General features: G+C 40.1%; 1 protein-coding gene across 1 annotated transcript in view; it reads left to right on the forward strand.

Annotated features, from left to right (window-relative positions):
- Nucleotides 1-219: 219 nt before the first annotated feature.
- The window catches only part of LOC123662677 (lutropin-choriogonadotropic hormone receptor), a 71,272-nt gene continuing 58,610 nt past the window's right edge, over nt 220-12,881 (forward strand). The window contains exon 1 of the mRNA XM_045597482.1: nt 220-371. Coding sequence (XP_045453438.1) covers nt 220-371 — 152 coding nt within the window. The remainder of the gene's footprint in view (nt 372-12,881) is intronic.

Raw genomic sequence — 12,881 nt, forward strand, 5'->3', positions numbered from 1 at the left:
ACACGCGACACTCGCGAATTTCGTCCACACAGCTACATGTTAAGAAAGGCTCACTACAAACGTCATACAAAAAGTTTCCGATCGCGGGCTCGGATGTGATCTCAGTGCGAGGCGCCCGCGAATAAAGTAGAAGATATTAGGAAGCGATAGTTGGACACGAGCATGAGAGAGTTCCTCACTCGAGGAGGTGGCGGCGCGCATGGAGGCGCGAGGTGAAGCATGGCGGCGGCGCTGGCGCTGCTGGCGGCGCTGGCGGCGCTGCCGGCGGCGTGGCCGGGCGCCGGCGCCTGCAGCGAGGCGGGCACCCGCCTGGCCTGCCGCGCCGCCGGCCTGCGCCGCCTACCGCCGCTGCACGACCGCCTGCTGGCCCTGTGAGTGCTCACACATCCTCTACCACATGACATTAAACTGAAATCACAACTCTTCCGTAACATCGCTTGCTAGTCAAGCGTCCTTAGTAAATTCGTCTATCGAGCAGTTATTTTAAGTTAACGACTTCCTCGTGGCAGTATCGTGGATGTAAACATTAATTAATTAACATACCTTGATGACTGCCGTGTTAAGTTATTCACGTAATGTAATCAACAGTTTAAAAGTAGATTGCGTTGAAGTCTTTTCTATAATATTACAATTTTACATTTTTTTAATGTAATCAAATGTAATGTATGTATTTCTGTAGCTGTACTTACACACACACAGACCATCAGACAGACAGACTAAGAATGCATCTCTTCTCATAAATAAATTATGAATCGGCTTCTAAACAATTGTAGTAATGTAGTTTGCTTGTTTTTGTGTTGGATAGCCCATTTACCAAGGAAGGCTATGGGCTATATTTTCCTCAGATTAACGCGGATGTCTCAGGCCAGATATGGATAGCAAAATTATGTATATATACACACACACATACATTTTCACCGCACACAACGCAGCTGCAGTAGTAAACTACTTCGATCTTACTTCTCTCTTTACTGTCTAGTATCTACTAACGAGCTGCAGTCTGGGAGCTAACTGCAGCTAACAATGAGATAAGGTGTACCGCAATGAAGTAGCATCATATGTTCAAACTTAACAACCTCGACACACTGCTACACCGAGGTTTGACGGATATCATTTTACATCTAAAGACAAATTATCTCCTGATACAAACATTTCCAATCAACAAATACGCGCAGGATTTTTCCACACTTAAGAGCACGATATGATTTATTAAAACTGAATGGAGTTTGACCATATTTATACTTTAGACTGTCGTTTGAGATCACACACCGGCCAGGGTCAGCGCACAACCGGTGTTGGGAACTGTAAGAACAGTATATTAGGTGCTGATTCAATTAGACATTTAAATTAATTACAATCATTTTAAATTTTGTTCTTAATAGTATAAGTATCTAATAGTTCTATTGTTTATGAGAAATATTAAAAAAAAAAACATATTAATTAATAACGACAAGTTTAACTATCACTAGTGTAGCGTGAGGGGTGCCGCGGCACACGAAAAGGTCCACAAAATCACCACGACTTTTTCTATTGACAAAAAAAACCAAATCGCATCCGCGGTGTAACAGAGTGAACCACAAAAAATACCATAGAATTGAGAATCTCCTCCTTTTTATAAGTAAGATAATGAACACAATAAAAATTGTGCTTGCAATCTGAGTGTTAAATTAATTTGGTAAAAAAAAATCAAATGAGCTAATTGTGTTTACTCACAAACGAAAAAAAAAACAACTTGATACATTGACAAGACACAACGTAATACAATGTAAATAGACGAAAAAATAGTCAAGTAAATACGCGTTATCAAAGATTACTCAGAAATTATCATCACTTCAGCCTATTGCAGTTCACCGCTGGACATAGGCCTCCACAAAAACACGCTGGAACACGCTGGGCAGGTGGGTTGGTGACCGCAGGGCTGGCTTTGTCGCACCGAAGACGCTGCTGCCCGTCTTCGGCCTGAGTATTTCATTGCCAGTAGTTGGTGTTAGTGCAGTTCCAAGGTGGTAGTGGAACCGTGTTATCCCTTAGTCGCCTCTTACGACACCCACGGGAAGAGAGGGGTAGCCACCCCTCTCTTCCCGTGGGTGTCGGTCTCTTATTCTTAACTGCCGTAGCCACACAGCAAAAAGTAATCATCAAATCTTAATCAAGTTTTAACGGGACTACAAGACAAGCATCAGCTTTTCAAAACAAGAATCATCAAAATCGGTATATGCAGTGAAAAGTTCTGCATTATAATACAACTTAGGTAGACGAAAAAATATTTAAGTAAAACGTATTATCAGATATACCTCAAAAAGCACTTGTTAGATCTCAATCAAATTTAAATAGGACCACATGACACGCATCATCTTTCGTTTAAAACAAAATTCATCAGAAGCGGTCCAACATGAGGCAACATACATTTTAAAAAAGATAAAATCGAATTAAGATCCTCTTTCTTTTTTTTACGGTCCGGGTACAATAATTAGGGCTTAGGTTACACTGCATTGTTAAGTGTGTGTCTTATGTAGTGACGTTACTGATTTAAACTAAGAAGAATCTACCGAATTACCTGAAATACCTTAAAAGCTAATTTAAAAATATGTAACAATTATTATTAACATATAATTATTAACTTAAATAACACCTGTCCTGCGCGGTGCACATAGTTTTAACGAAGAAACAACGCGCTCATTAATTGAAAGCGACTCGGGCAGCGGACTGCGGAGCGTGTCAAGGAAATGGTCATTTTTAAACGGTTTTATTTAGCTCACCCCGTTTGTTTTATTTTTTATTTATTATTTATTCTTGGGTCAAATTTAGTAATTCAAATTTCACCCTCTTCCTGTCAACCGATTAATCTGAAATTTTGTATACACTTTGGATTTTGGTGACAATACAATTATGTTTATTCATTATCATTATAAATTCAAGATGGCCGCTGCTACAAAATGGCGGATAATTTATGTTTTATTAATCCCATCAATATGGGTATCAAATGAAAGGGCTCAACAAGCAGAATACAATATACTATAAAAAATTGAAATCCAAGATGGCGGCCGCTACAAAATGGCGGATAACGTAGGTTTTATCAATCCCATCAATATGGGTATCAAATGAAAGGGCTCAACAAGCAGAATACAATATACTATATAAAATTAAAATCCAAGATGGCGGCCTCTACAAAATGGCGGATAACTTAGGTTTTATCAATCCCATCAACATGGGTATCAAATGAAAGGTCTCAACAAGTAGAATACAATTTACTATGCAAAATTGAAATCTAAGCTGGCCGCCGCTACCAAATGTCTGCTAACAATTTTTTATCAATCCCACCAATATGGGTATCAAATAAAAGGGCTTGACAAGAAGAATACAGTGCACTATACAACCTCAATATTTAAGATGGGCCTTGCAATAATGAAGCACTAAATGAATTAAACAGAATGCGAAATAAAAACTAAAAACTAGAAAATAAAAATAGGTAAAAAAACTTTTTAAGTTAAACGGTTTTATGTTAAACATACATTGCAATGTTTAAAATAAATGTAGTAAAAACCAAAAAATAATAAAATAGATACAGTCGTGGGAATTATAAACATATGCATAGACTAGACTAAAATAAAACCGTGGGGCACGTCAATTGTCAACAAATTATCGACTTAATGTGCGATAGAAGAATCGTTTAATTCGTCGTTAAAATAGGCAGTCGGCCCGCAGACGGTGAGGAAATTACTTTCTATTTTCTTGCTCATGGAAATTCCAATAGTTATACACTCCATGTAAATAAAAGAGATGTTTCAACTAGTTTATCGTTGGACATTCACACTGCTGGCTGGCGAGGAATCGTTTCACTGCTCGTAGTTTGTCTTTAATCGACAAAACATATGATAAAAGTACTACTCGCTCACCACTATGAAACCCTAAAACTCGCTTATAATCGAGCTTGCTAGCTTGTTTCCATATTCTAGCCCTACTTATCACACGTCCATCGTTGTCGGTTGAACAACTGCCTAATTATAGTGTAACATTACAAAACAAACATTTTAATCAACGATTGTAGACAATTGACGTGCCCCACGGTTTTATTTTAGTCTAGTCTATGCATATGTTTATAATTCCCACGACTGTATCTATTTTATTATTTTTTGGTTTTTACTACATTTATTTTAAACATTGCAATGTATGTTTAACATAAAACCGTTTAACTTAAAAAGTTTTTTTACCTATTTTTATAAGAATGTTGATTTAAAAATCTAGTTCAACTATATATTCGATATTGCTTTTTATATAAACTTATCGACATGTACGACCACTGACTGCGCAAAATCTATATATTAGATAAAACCATCGACATTTTTCCTGTTTTTATCCTGGATGGATATGGATGGATTGAATCGTTTTCTGAGTTTCCACCCTTGTTAAAGTTGACACGCTCTATAAGGTAAAAAAAATTAAAAAAGTTATAAATCCGAGGTGTCAACACCTTTCTAATAGTGCAAATGGTATGATGTGTACAATAGTTTTTTTTTTTTTTTTGTATTTATTATCTCTTGTTGAGAATAAAATGTTTATAGAAGAGGCCGCCCAACAGGTCCAGGGGTTGATCAATTACGTTTAACCTGAATTTAAATGCAAAAGTAATCGACAGTATTGGCAAATAAATATAGGAGAGTGATGTTTGATCAGATATAATAAGATTCTTGCATAATACATTTCTAATCCTATCTTTGAGAGAAACCCCAAGCATAGCCCGTTCCATTGCACGTTGAGCGACTTTAAATTGTGGACCAGTCCCTTGGTCAGTGTCCACGTCTCGGCTCCGTATATGTTAACACAGGTAGGACGCATTGTTCGAAGACTTTTGTCTTCAAACCTGTCAAACGCCACCCAGCCCAACCGAATTCTCCTATCGGCCTCCTTCTCGAAGTTGTTGCGACCTAGTTGGATAGTATGGCCTAGGTAAATATAATCCTGAACAACTTCGAGAAGAGTACCATCGACCGATACCAGTCTCGGTATGACTTGGTTGTTAAACATAACTTTCGTTATGTCCAAGTTCATAAAGAGACCGACACGTCGGGAGGACTCGTTTAGGCCGGCCAGCATTTAGCCTAACTCATCCAACGTCTCCGCAAAGATGATGTTTTCGTCGTTGCCGTTGATGCCTCGTTCCCCCCAATCCAAGGTCTTAAAGACACCCAGCGCAGCATCGTATAATATATACGGTCGAATTGAGTAACCTCCTCCTTTTTTGAAGTCGGTTAAAAAAATATGTATCTACGTATACGTACGCTATAAGTACGTATAGTTTATATCAAACACTAGAATCAAATATTTCATAGATTATTTACTGCTACCATCACTACGTACAACTTAAATGTGTGTTAAACGAAGAACAATAATACGCACATGGCACAACTTTTGACATCACATGTATTTGGCTCCAACATGGCGCGTTTTCACGCTTTTACGCGTATATCCGACACATGGCTGTGTTCGTGTTCAGAGCAACGTAACGCCAGCCCTCCAGCCTGGTCACGAGTGCCTACGGTTGTCTCTGCCGTTGAGTGTCTTTGCTTTTCATTAAAACTTTCATTTAACGAATAATCAGAGCGGCCGCGCGCTGGTCAACGGACGAACCGGCGGCCAACACTCGGCTGGTCTTCATTGTCGCGTCTATGTGATTCCAGAGACATCAGAGATATATTTTCGAAGACTTTATACATACCCTACACGTACGTTTTAGTGAATGTCCGAAGCTTAGTTAACATAAGTACAACTCAATATAAGATTCAACAATGGATGTGGTCTGTTAAGAATATCGTACGACACTAGTACGATACTAGTATACCTACCAGTGTTTTGTAGTTAAGAAGAACAACTATGGAAGCCTGACGTTTGTTGTTACGCCAAGGTTGTGGTTTCCCATTTTTCAGACCTTCAACCTCAATAAACTTAATGACTTTATTCCGGACTAATAATAGTGATCAAGCAAATTTCGACACAAACTTCGTGTACCTAAAAGTATTAATGTTGCATCCCTCGCGGTCTCAGCTGCGGCCTTGATGGCGTGGCGTTTCAGTCGTTAAACACTCTCAATTCATAAACATCAACATTCTTGTTACAAAAGTTTAGACTTTAATTCTTTGAACAATTTTTCAGGTCGAACCGGTAAATACAGAGAATTAAGTAGATTCCCTTTCAAACAGAAAGTTAAAACTTCCATAGCAACAATGATAGTGTTGTCACTTCGACGATCTAAATTACCTTGTTTCGGTATCCGTTTATTAGTAAATTAACAATGCAAGAAGCAGTAATTGATTTAACGAAGTATTTATTTGCCGAAGCTCCGCAGCTAATATGATAATGCCATTAGGAGCGCGGTTGTCCCGCCCCGCTCATTACTCAACTCGGCGTCTAATGTAATTTACGTACAGAAAGGGAAATTAATAAACAATTTGACCGCCCCCCTCAACGAGTCGATAAGAGAACTAGGTCGAGAAATCGCCGTGATTTAAGGGTAATTTTCATAATTAAAGCCTGCGTTCAATCGTGGAATAAATTGAATTAATTTGTGCATTTAAAATGATAAACGTTATCAGTGCAAATATAAATATATTACGCTTTCGTTTCACGGAAACGCGGTATCAAGCGGGCGCGGCAGGATCTAGGCTGTCTATTTATAGAAGCGAGGGCGATCGGTTGCAGGCTGCAGCCGCCCGCCCCGCCACCTCGCACCCGCACCCGCGCTCGCCCGGCTCACCGCCTCCCGCTGCATCACGACAGCACGGCTGCTTGCAGCGTTATTCCGATAAGCCGCTTAGCAGAAGCGCATTATACCTACGTATCGGCAACAACAATGAGTCCGTACTCTGCCTGGGAGGGTCGCCCGGGTCGCTCTCGTAAACATGGCGGCGATCCTCGCGGTGCGGACTCGCGGACTCGTTCATGCGACGAGCAGATGACGCTCACGCTCGAGGCACGCGAGCGCAGTGCTTCGAGCCTATATTAATCCGAGACGGCCCAAATAGAAACATTCTCCTGTCTCTATAAAGCGAATTCCGCGGGCCCGAGCGCGCCCGGCACGCCGTCCCATTAATACCTGCCGGTGTTACGGCCGTGTTGGTGGCAGACGCTGCGATGCGTATTTATAAATGTTAAAATTGGAATCTAAATTATTTATTGCATATTAGTAGAGATGCACTGCACTTTTGGCTACTCGTATGCGCTATATGTACAAATGTAACCAATATGATATTTAGGTACTGCCTTAGACTTTAGCGAAGAGTAAAGTTCTAAAAATTCATAAATATTTATGTCCTTTACGGAACGTTTACGTAATAATCGCTTTCTTTTCTCTTTCTTTTTTTGTTACTCAGTATGGTAAAATATAGTTTAACTATTTATCAATGTAATACAACAAGTTGTAATTAAGATGATAAGATTCATTACAATATTAATAATTTCAATAACTTTCGTTGTTAACGTTCACAAGTTCTCTTAAAGGACCCAAAGGATAAACAAACTAATCTGTTTGCCAAATTTACTGAAAATGTATGTTTGATATTTCGTCATACGACTGCTTACACTATCGGACTTACGATCAAACGAATTTGTTAAATTTACGTAAAGTATAAGTTACCGTGACGCTCCCCCTCGGGACCGAGATCTCCACACGCGGTCTGTTCGCCAGCGGGCGCTCGTAGACGTATACGAATAAAATTGTTTTGAATTCTTAATAGCGCGCGACGCTTTTAATACTTCGGTCTCGTGACGTGCCGCCGCACCGTTGAACTTACAAAGAGACCCGTATTCGTAATAATGTGCAATTTACGTAAGCTGTTTAAAACTTTTACGACCGCTTATCCGACCGGATAGAGGCTATTAAAACAATATTTTATTGAAATAATCTATAATCGCGACACTTGAAGTGGAACAGAAACGCAACGTCGACCGTCACGAGCCGTGCGCTGGACGCGGCGAGTTATTCCGAGTTTTTTTTTTCTTCTAAAAGTAGGTTGACAAGTAAGCCTACGGCTCACCTCATGGTAAACGATTATTGTAGCTTATAAACGTCTGCAACACCAGAAGCATCGCAAGCGCGTTTCCGACCTAGCCCCAATCCCTCCTACTACCTCCTACCCTTAAAGCAGTATAATTAAGCTGTGACTAGCCCATTGGCGCAGTTTCTATTAACCCTCCTTTTTTCCCCGGGGGCTGTGGGTTCGATTCCCTCCCAGATATTCCAGATTTTGATCAGAATATTTCCTGCTCTGTCCTACCGCGGTAATAATTGTGTAAGAATTTTAAAATAGTAAAGCGAGGATCGTAAACGCGCGGGTGCGGTCGGAAGGACGAGCTCCTCGGACCGACCGACGCGCGGAATATATTATTTGTACAGTTTGTTCGTGACCTACATTACACTTAGCAATCGGATGCAGTTCGAGAGTATCCACTCGGAACTCGTCTCGCGGTGAACATTGCCCGACTGTCCCACGTACATCGCATGTTGTACCGGCTCCGCGAACACCAATACTTAAAAATACAGTGAATGTAACCTACTATAAAAATATCGAATCGATCAAAACGTGTATATGTCTGTGTTCCTTGAATTTTGTTAAGCATCAGACACAACGACAGCATCTCACTCGAGCTCGTAGCCATGCATTTAATTCTGAAAGTTTTATAACTCAACCCTAATATATCGACGTAAGATCTACTCTCATTCATTATCTGGTACTTAAGGCTGTTTTTCTTCAACTACAGCATTTCATTACGATCATTTGACAATGAAAAGACTCGTTAAATCTGATTTTTTAGGGAGTTGGTTGATTCAAATATTGCCTTAAGATTACGCTTTCAATATAAAAAAATTACGTACTATTTAAAAAAAATGTCACAAAAATATATGAATTGTATGTTTGAACAAATAATTTCTAAACGCCGCCTGCCATCGTCGAGTACTAACAGAGCTGTAGTCAGTGTTCTGCCACAACGTATGATGTGATCTCTACGTAATCCTCCTCTGTGTAACTGAAACAATCAATCAATCAATCAATTATAAGTTTCACAACGATGCGGGGCATTGGATACGACTGGACAATATCTAGTTACACACCGACGCTGTCCAGAGATTTTATCTGATGCTGCTAGAGGTCCGAACTCAAAGGTGACGCTCTGATATAGGTGGATATTTCCATTTATTATACAATACGCCTGTATTGTATTTATTATACAATACGTACTGTGTGGCTACGGTACTAAAGAATATAGCCACCCCCTCTCTTCCCGTGGGTGTCGTAAGAGGCGACTAAGGGATAACACAGTTCCGCTACCACCTTGGAACTTAAAAAGCCGACCGGTGGCGGGATAACCATCCAACTGCTGGCTTTGAAATACACAGGCCGAAGACAGGCAGCAGCGTCTTCGGTGCGACAAAGCTAGCCCTGCGGTCACCAACCCGCCTGCCCAACGTGGTGACTATGGGCAAAATACATGAGTTCACGTTATCATTGGCGTAAACTTTTGGAGGCCTATGTCCAGCAGTGGACTGTATAGGCTGTAATGATCAAATGAGCTCTCGTCTCGCATTTACCAGTTTACTCCCCCAATCAAGCGTACGTAAAGAAGTTTTACTCCAATAAAAGGATAATTGTGTTTGCTCGCAAACGAAAAAAAACCGACTTCAATTACATCGACAAGTAATTTGACAAAAAAAATTAACAGACGCACTAGTCGTCACTACGATTTTTGAGGGTTCCCCTCGATTTCTCAAAGATTCCATCATCAGATCCTGGTTTCCTTACACTGGTACCACCACTGCGATATCTCCTTTCCAACAAAAAAAATAATTATCAAAATCGGTTCATAAACGAAGAAATTATCCCCAAACATACATTAAAATTTTTTTTAATGTATATACATATATACGGTCGAATTGAGTAACATCCTCCTTTTTTGATGTCGGTTAAAAAGAAGTCACATTTTTAACAGGGTTTATGCGAAAATGTGTATATTTCGTGTTCGAAAACAAGGTTGAAGTAATTACTGTAGATTTATAGTTTTTTTTTTTAAACCAACATAGGTGTCGGTTTAACTTTAATTAAAGAGTGAACGTAACTCGCGCCGTGTATTCCGACGTCGAGCTCTCGATCAGCACACGCGGGCGCTATTAACGTCAATCTTTCGCTTTGTCCCTAAACTTAAGAAATAGCAATAAAAAACTTGGAAAATTTGTTGGAATTTGAGGGAGAAACAGGCTCTGAGTGTTTGGTCCTCCAGCTTATTGATTGCCTCGCTGTAAGAACAAGTACGTAAAATTCTCAAATATTTCGCATTCAACTGGACTTTTTACATACATGCCTTCCACATTAATCGTATTCAAAAATTAATAATTTTAATTAACTCTTATATATGTTCTTGTTCTGAGAATTTCTAAAACGTTTTCGCGTCGTTCACTCGAGGAGTCTGAAGACAATAAGTATTTACAAACAATGGTATCAAAAGATCTGGAACAACTCTTAAAATTTATGAATAATTAATTAGAATGAAGAATAAATAATGAACAAGTATATTTATGCTGTGTGGTTACGGCAATGAAGAATATAGCCACCCCCTCTCTTCCCGTGGGTGTCGTAAGAGGCGACTAAGGGATAACACGGTTCCACTACCTTGGAACTACACTAACACCAACTACTGGCAATGAAATACACAGGCCGTAGACGGGCAGCAGCGTCTTCGGTGCGACAAAGCCAGCCCTGCGGTCACCAACCCACCAGCCCAACGTGGTGACTATGGCCAATACACATGAGTTCACACCATTTTTGGCGTGAACTTGTGGAGACATATGTCCAGCAGTGGACTGTGATAGGTTGAAATGATGATGATGATGATGATGATGAATTATATTTTATATTTCGAGTCTAAATTTATTTTGACATTGTTTTTTTTTTAAATAACAAAATAAAATGCTCACGTAAAAACCCTCCTAGGTTGACATAAATTTTATGTTTATAGGTTAAATAAAATATTTTACGAAACTTGTGCGTGTCAAAGGAGCGACGTCGTTACCATTGCTTTTATATTAGAAAAAAAATGTGGTATACATAGTATATTTTAGTTCGCTTCCCCTTCAAGTCGTAAAATAAATTCAAGCAAACACTGAAAGGTTCGTCGAATCGGTGACCCAGCGATACGCGTCTAGTAAACAATAATATAATATTTCTACGCGTATCGCTGAATTCATCTCAAACATTTCATATGAAACGTAAACAGTGCAAAGCTTTTCTCACAAAGAGAGTGTCAGCTTTTCAAACAAGCTCACTGTGTTTGCGAAACAACCGATCTCCTTTATTACCTAGTCGCGCTTTGGCCGAGTGACCGCCAACAGTGGGCGTTATTGAGAATATACGAACCACACGCGGCCGTCGTGCAGTCGTGCAGTAACAGCACGTGCGCCGCTGCGGTTCGTCGAGGACGCCGACGGAGGACGTGGGAATGACGCGGCGGCGACCCGGACCGCGCGCATGGCTCCCCTTGTTAATATTGCTCATTGCTCATAAACACGGCTAACGACGATTTTGTAACGTTTAATTATATACCTCATCTATTAATTAGTCATGTTGTAAGATATTTATCGCTCCGCCTCGCCGCGGGTCGCCGGCAGGATATGCGAAACGATCGCCGCGGGCGAAGCCGAGAGGCTGGAGCGACGACCCCGCCACCCGATATTATTGCCCCAGTTCTAACATAAAATACTACTCAAATATTTAATGGATATTACGACCTTGCTTCAGAGAGCGCGATAAGTTGTCAGGCCGATTTTATCGGCATCTGATAGTGATTAGCCGCTCTGAGCGATGTTATTACGACTAATAACCTGACACATTTTCATTAGCGGTGTTTATCGCTCGAGCCGACCAGCGGGCGAGGTGTCGTAAAATAAAGATTTGCTCTCAAGGAATAATGATTGATTTTAATTTTTAATCCAAAAACAAACGTTTTCTTTTTCTGAACATTATTATTCTGTCTTGTTTACTTGCTAAGGACCTCTGCTGTGCTGGATAAATTGTAAAATCAATCGGTTTGAAAATATTTCTTATGTGCTTGAGGAAATAAATACCTTTGTGTGTGAACTTCTTTTGGCCTACCTGATGGTAAGCGGTTACTGTTATTGCCTATTGACGCCTGCAACACCAAAAGCAACGAAGCGCGTTGCCGACCCTATTCTTGACCCTTCCTAGGGACTCCGACAATTATTGAACTGTGATCTTCTATGAGGTTGAGGCTTATAAAAATAATAATAAATATAAATAATAATAAATAAATATATCCTGCTGTAGCCTACCTCAATACAGTAACCTGATTTCACTACAATTTTTCAAGAAAACTAAGATTAGTTAATAAATAAACCAAGATTAGCTAATATTCATACAATTTTTTCCTTATATTTCTTACCGAAATAGGTTAACCTATTTCTATCCTTAGATCTGCTGACGAACAGTGTATAATTTATGCTTGTGCTGATAATATCTTATGATAAAATACAAAATTGGTAATAAAACGGAAATGAAGGGCCAAGAGCCAGCGAGCGCGATACGTGCGGCGCGGGGCGCTGCTGCTGACGGCGGTGATGGATGGCGGCAATAACGCACCGCCTCGTTATCGTGGGACACCCCGCACCACCACCCCCGCCCCGCACACCATTTACATACGCCTTCTTAATTACCAGATTCTTTGAGAAGATCGTAATCTCTTAAAGACGAGAAACGAGAATTCACGACAATTATCCTTCAAATTTTGATGAGAGATCGTAAAAATAAATTGTGGTATCGTCACGACCGTATAAAGCACTCTAAAAACGTTATACGCCGCCGTGTGCGGGTCGGAGTTGA

Source organism: Melitaea cinxia, chromosome 19 (assembly GCF_905220565.1).
Source record: "Melitaea cinxia chromosome 19, ilMelCinx1.1, whole genome shotgun sequence".
NCBI lineage: Eukaryota > Metazoa > Arthropoda > Insecta > Lepidoptera > Nymphalidae > Melitaea > Melitaea cinxia.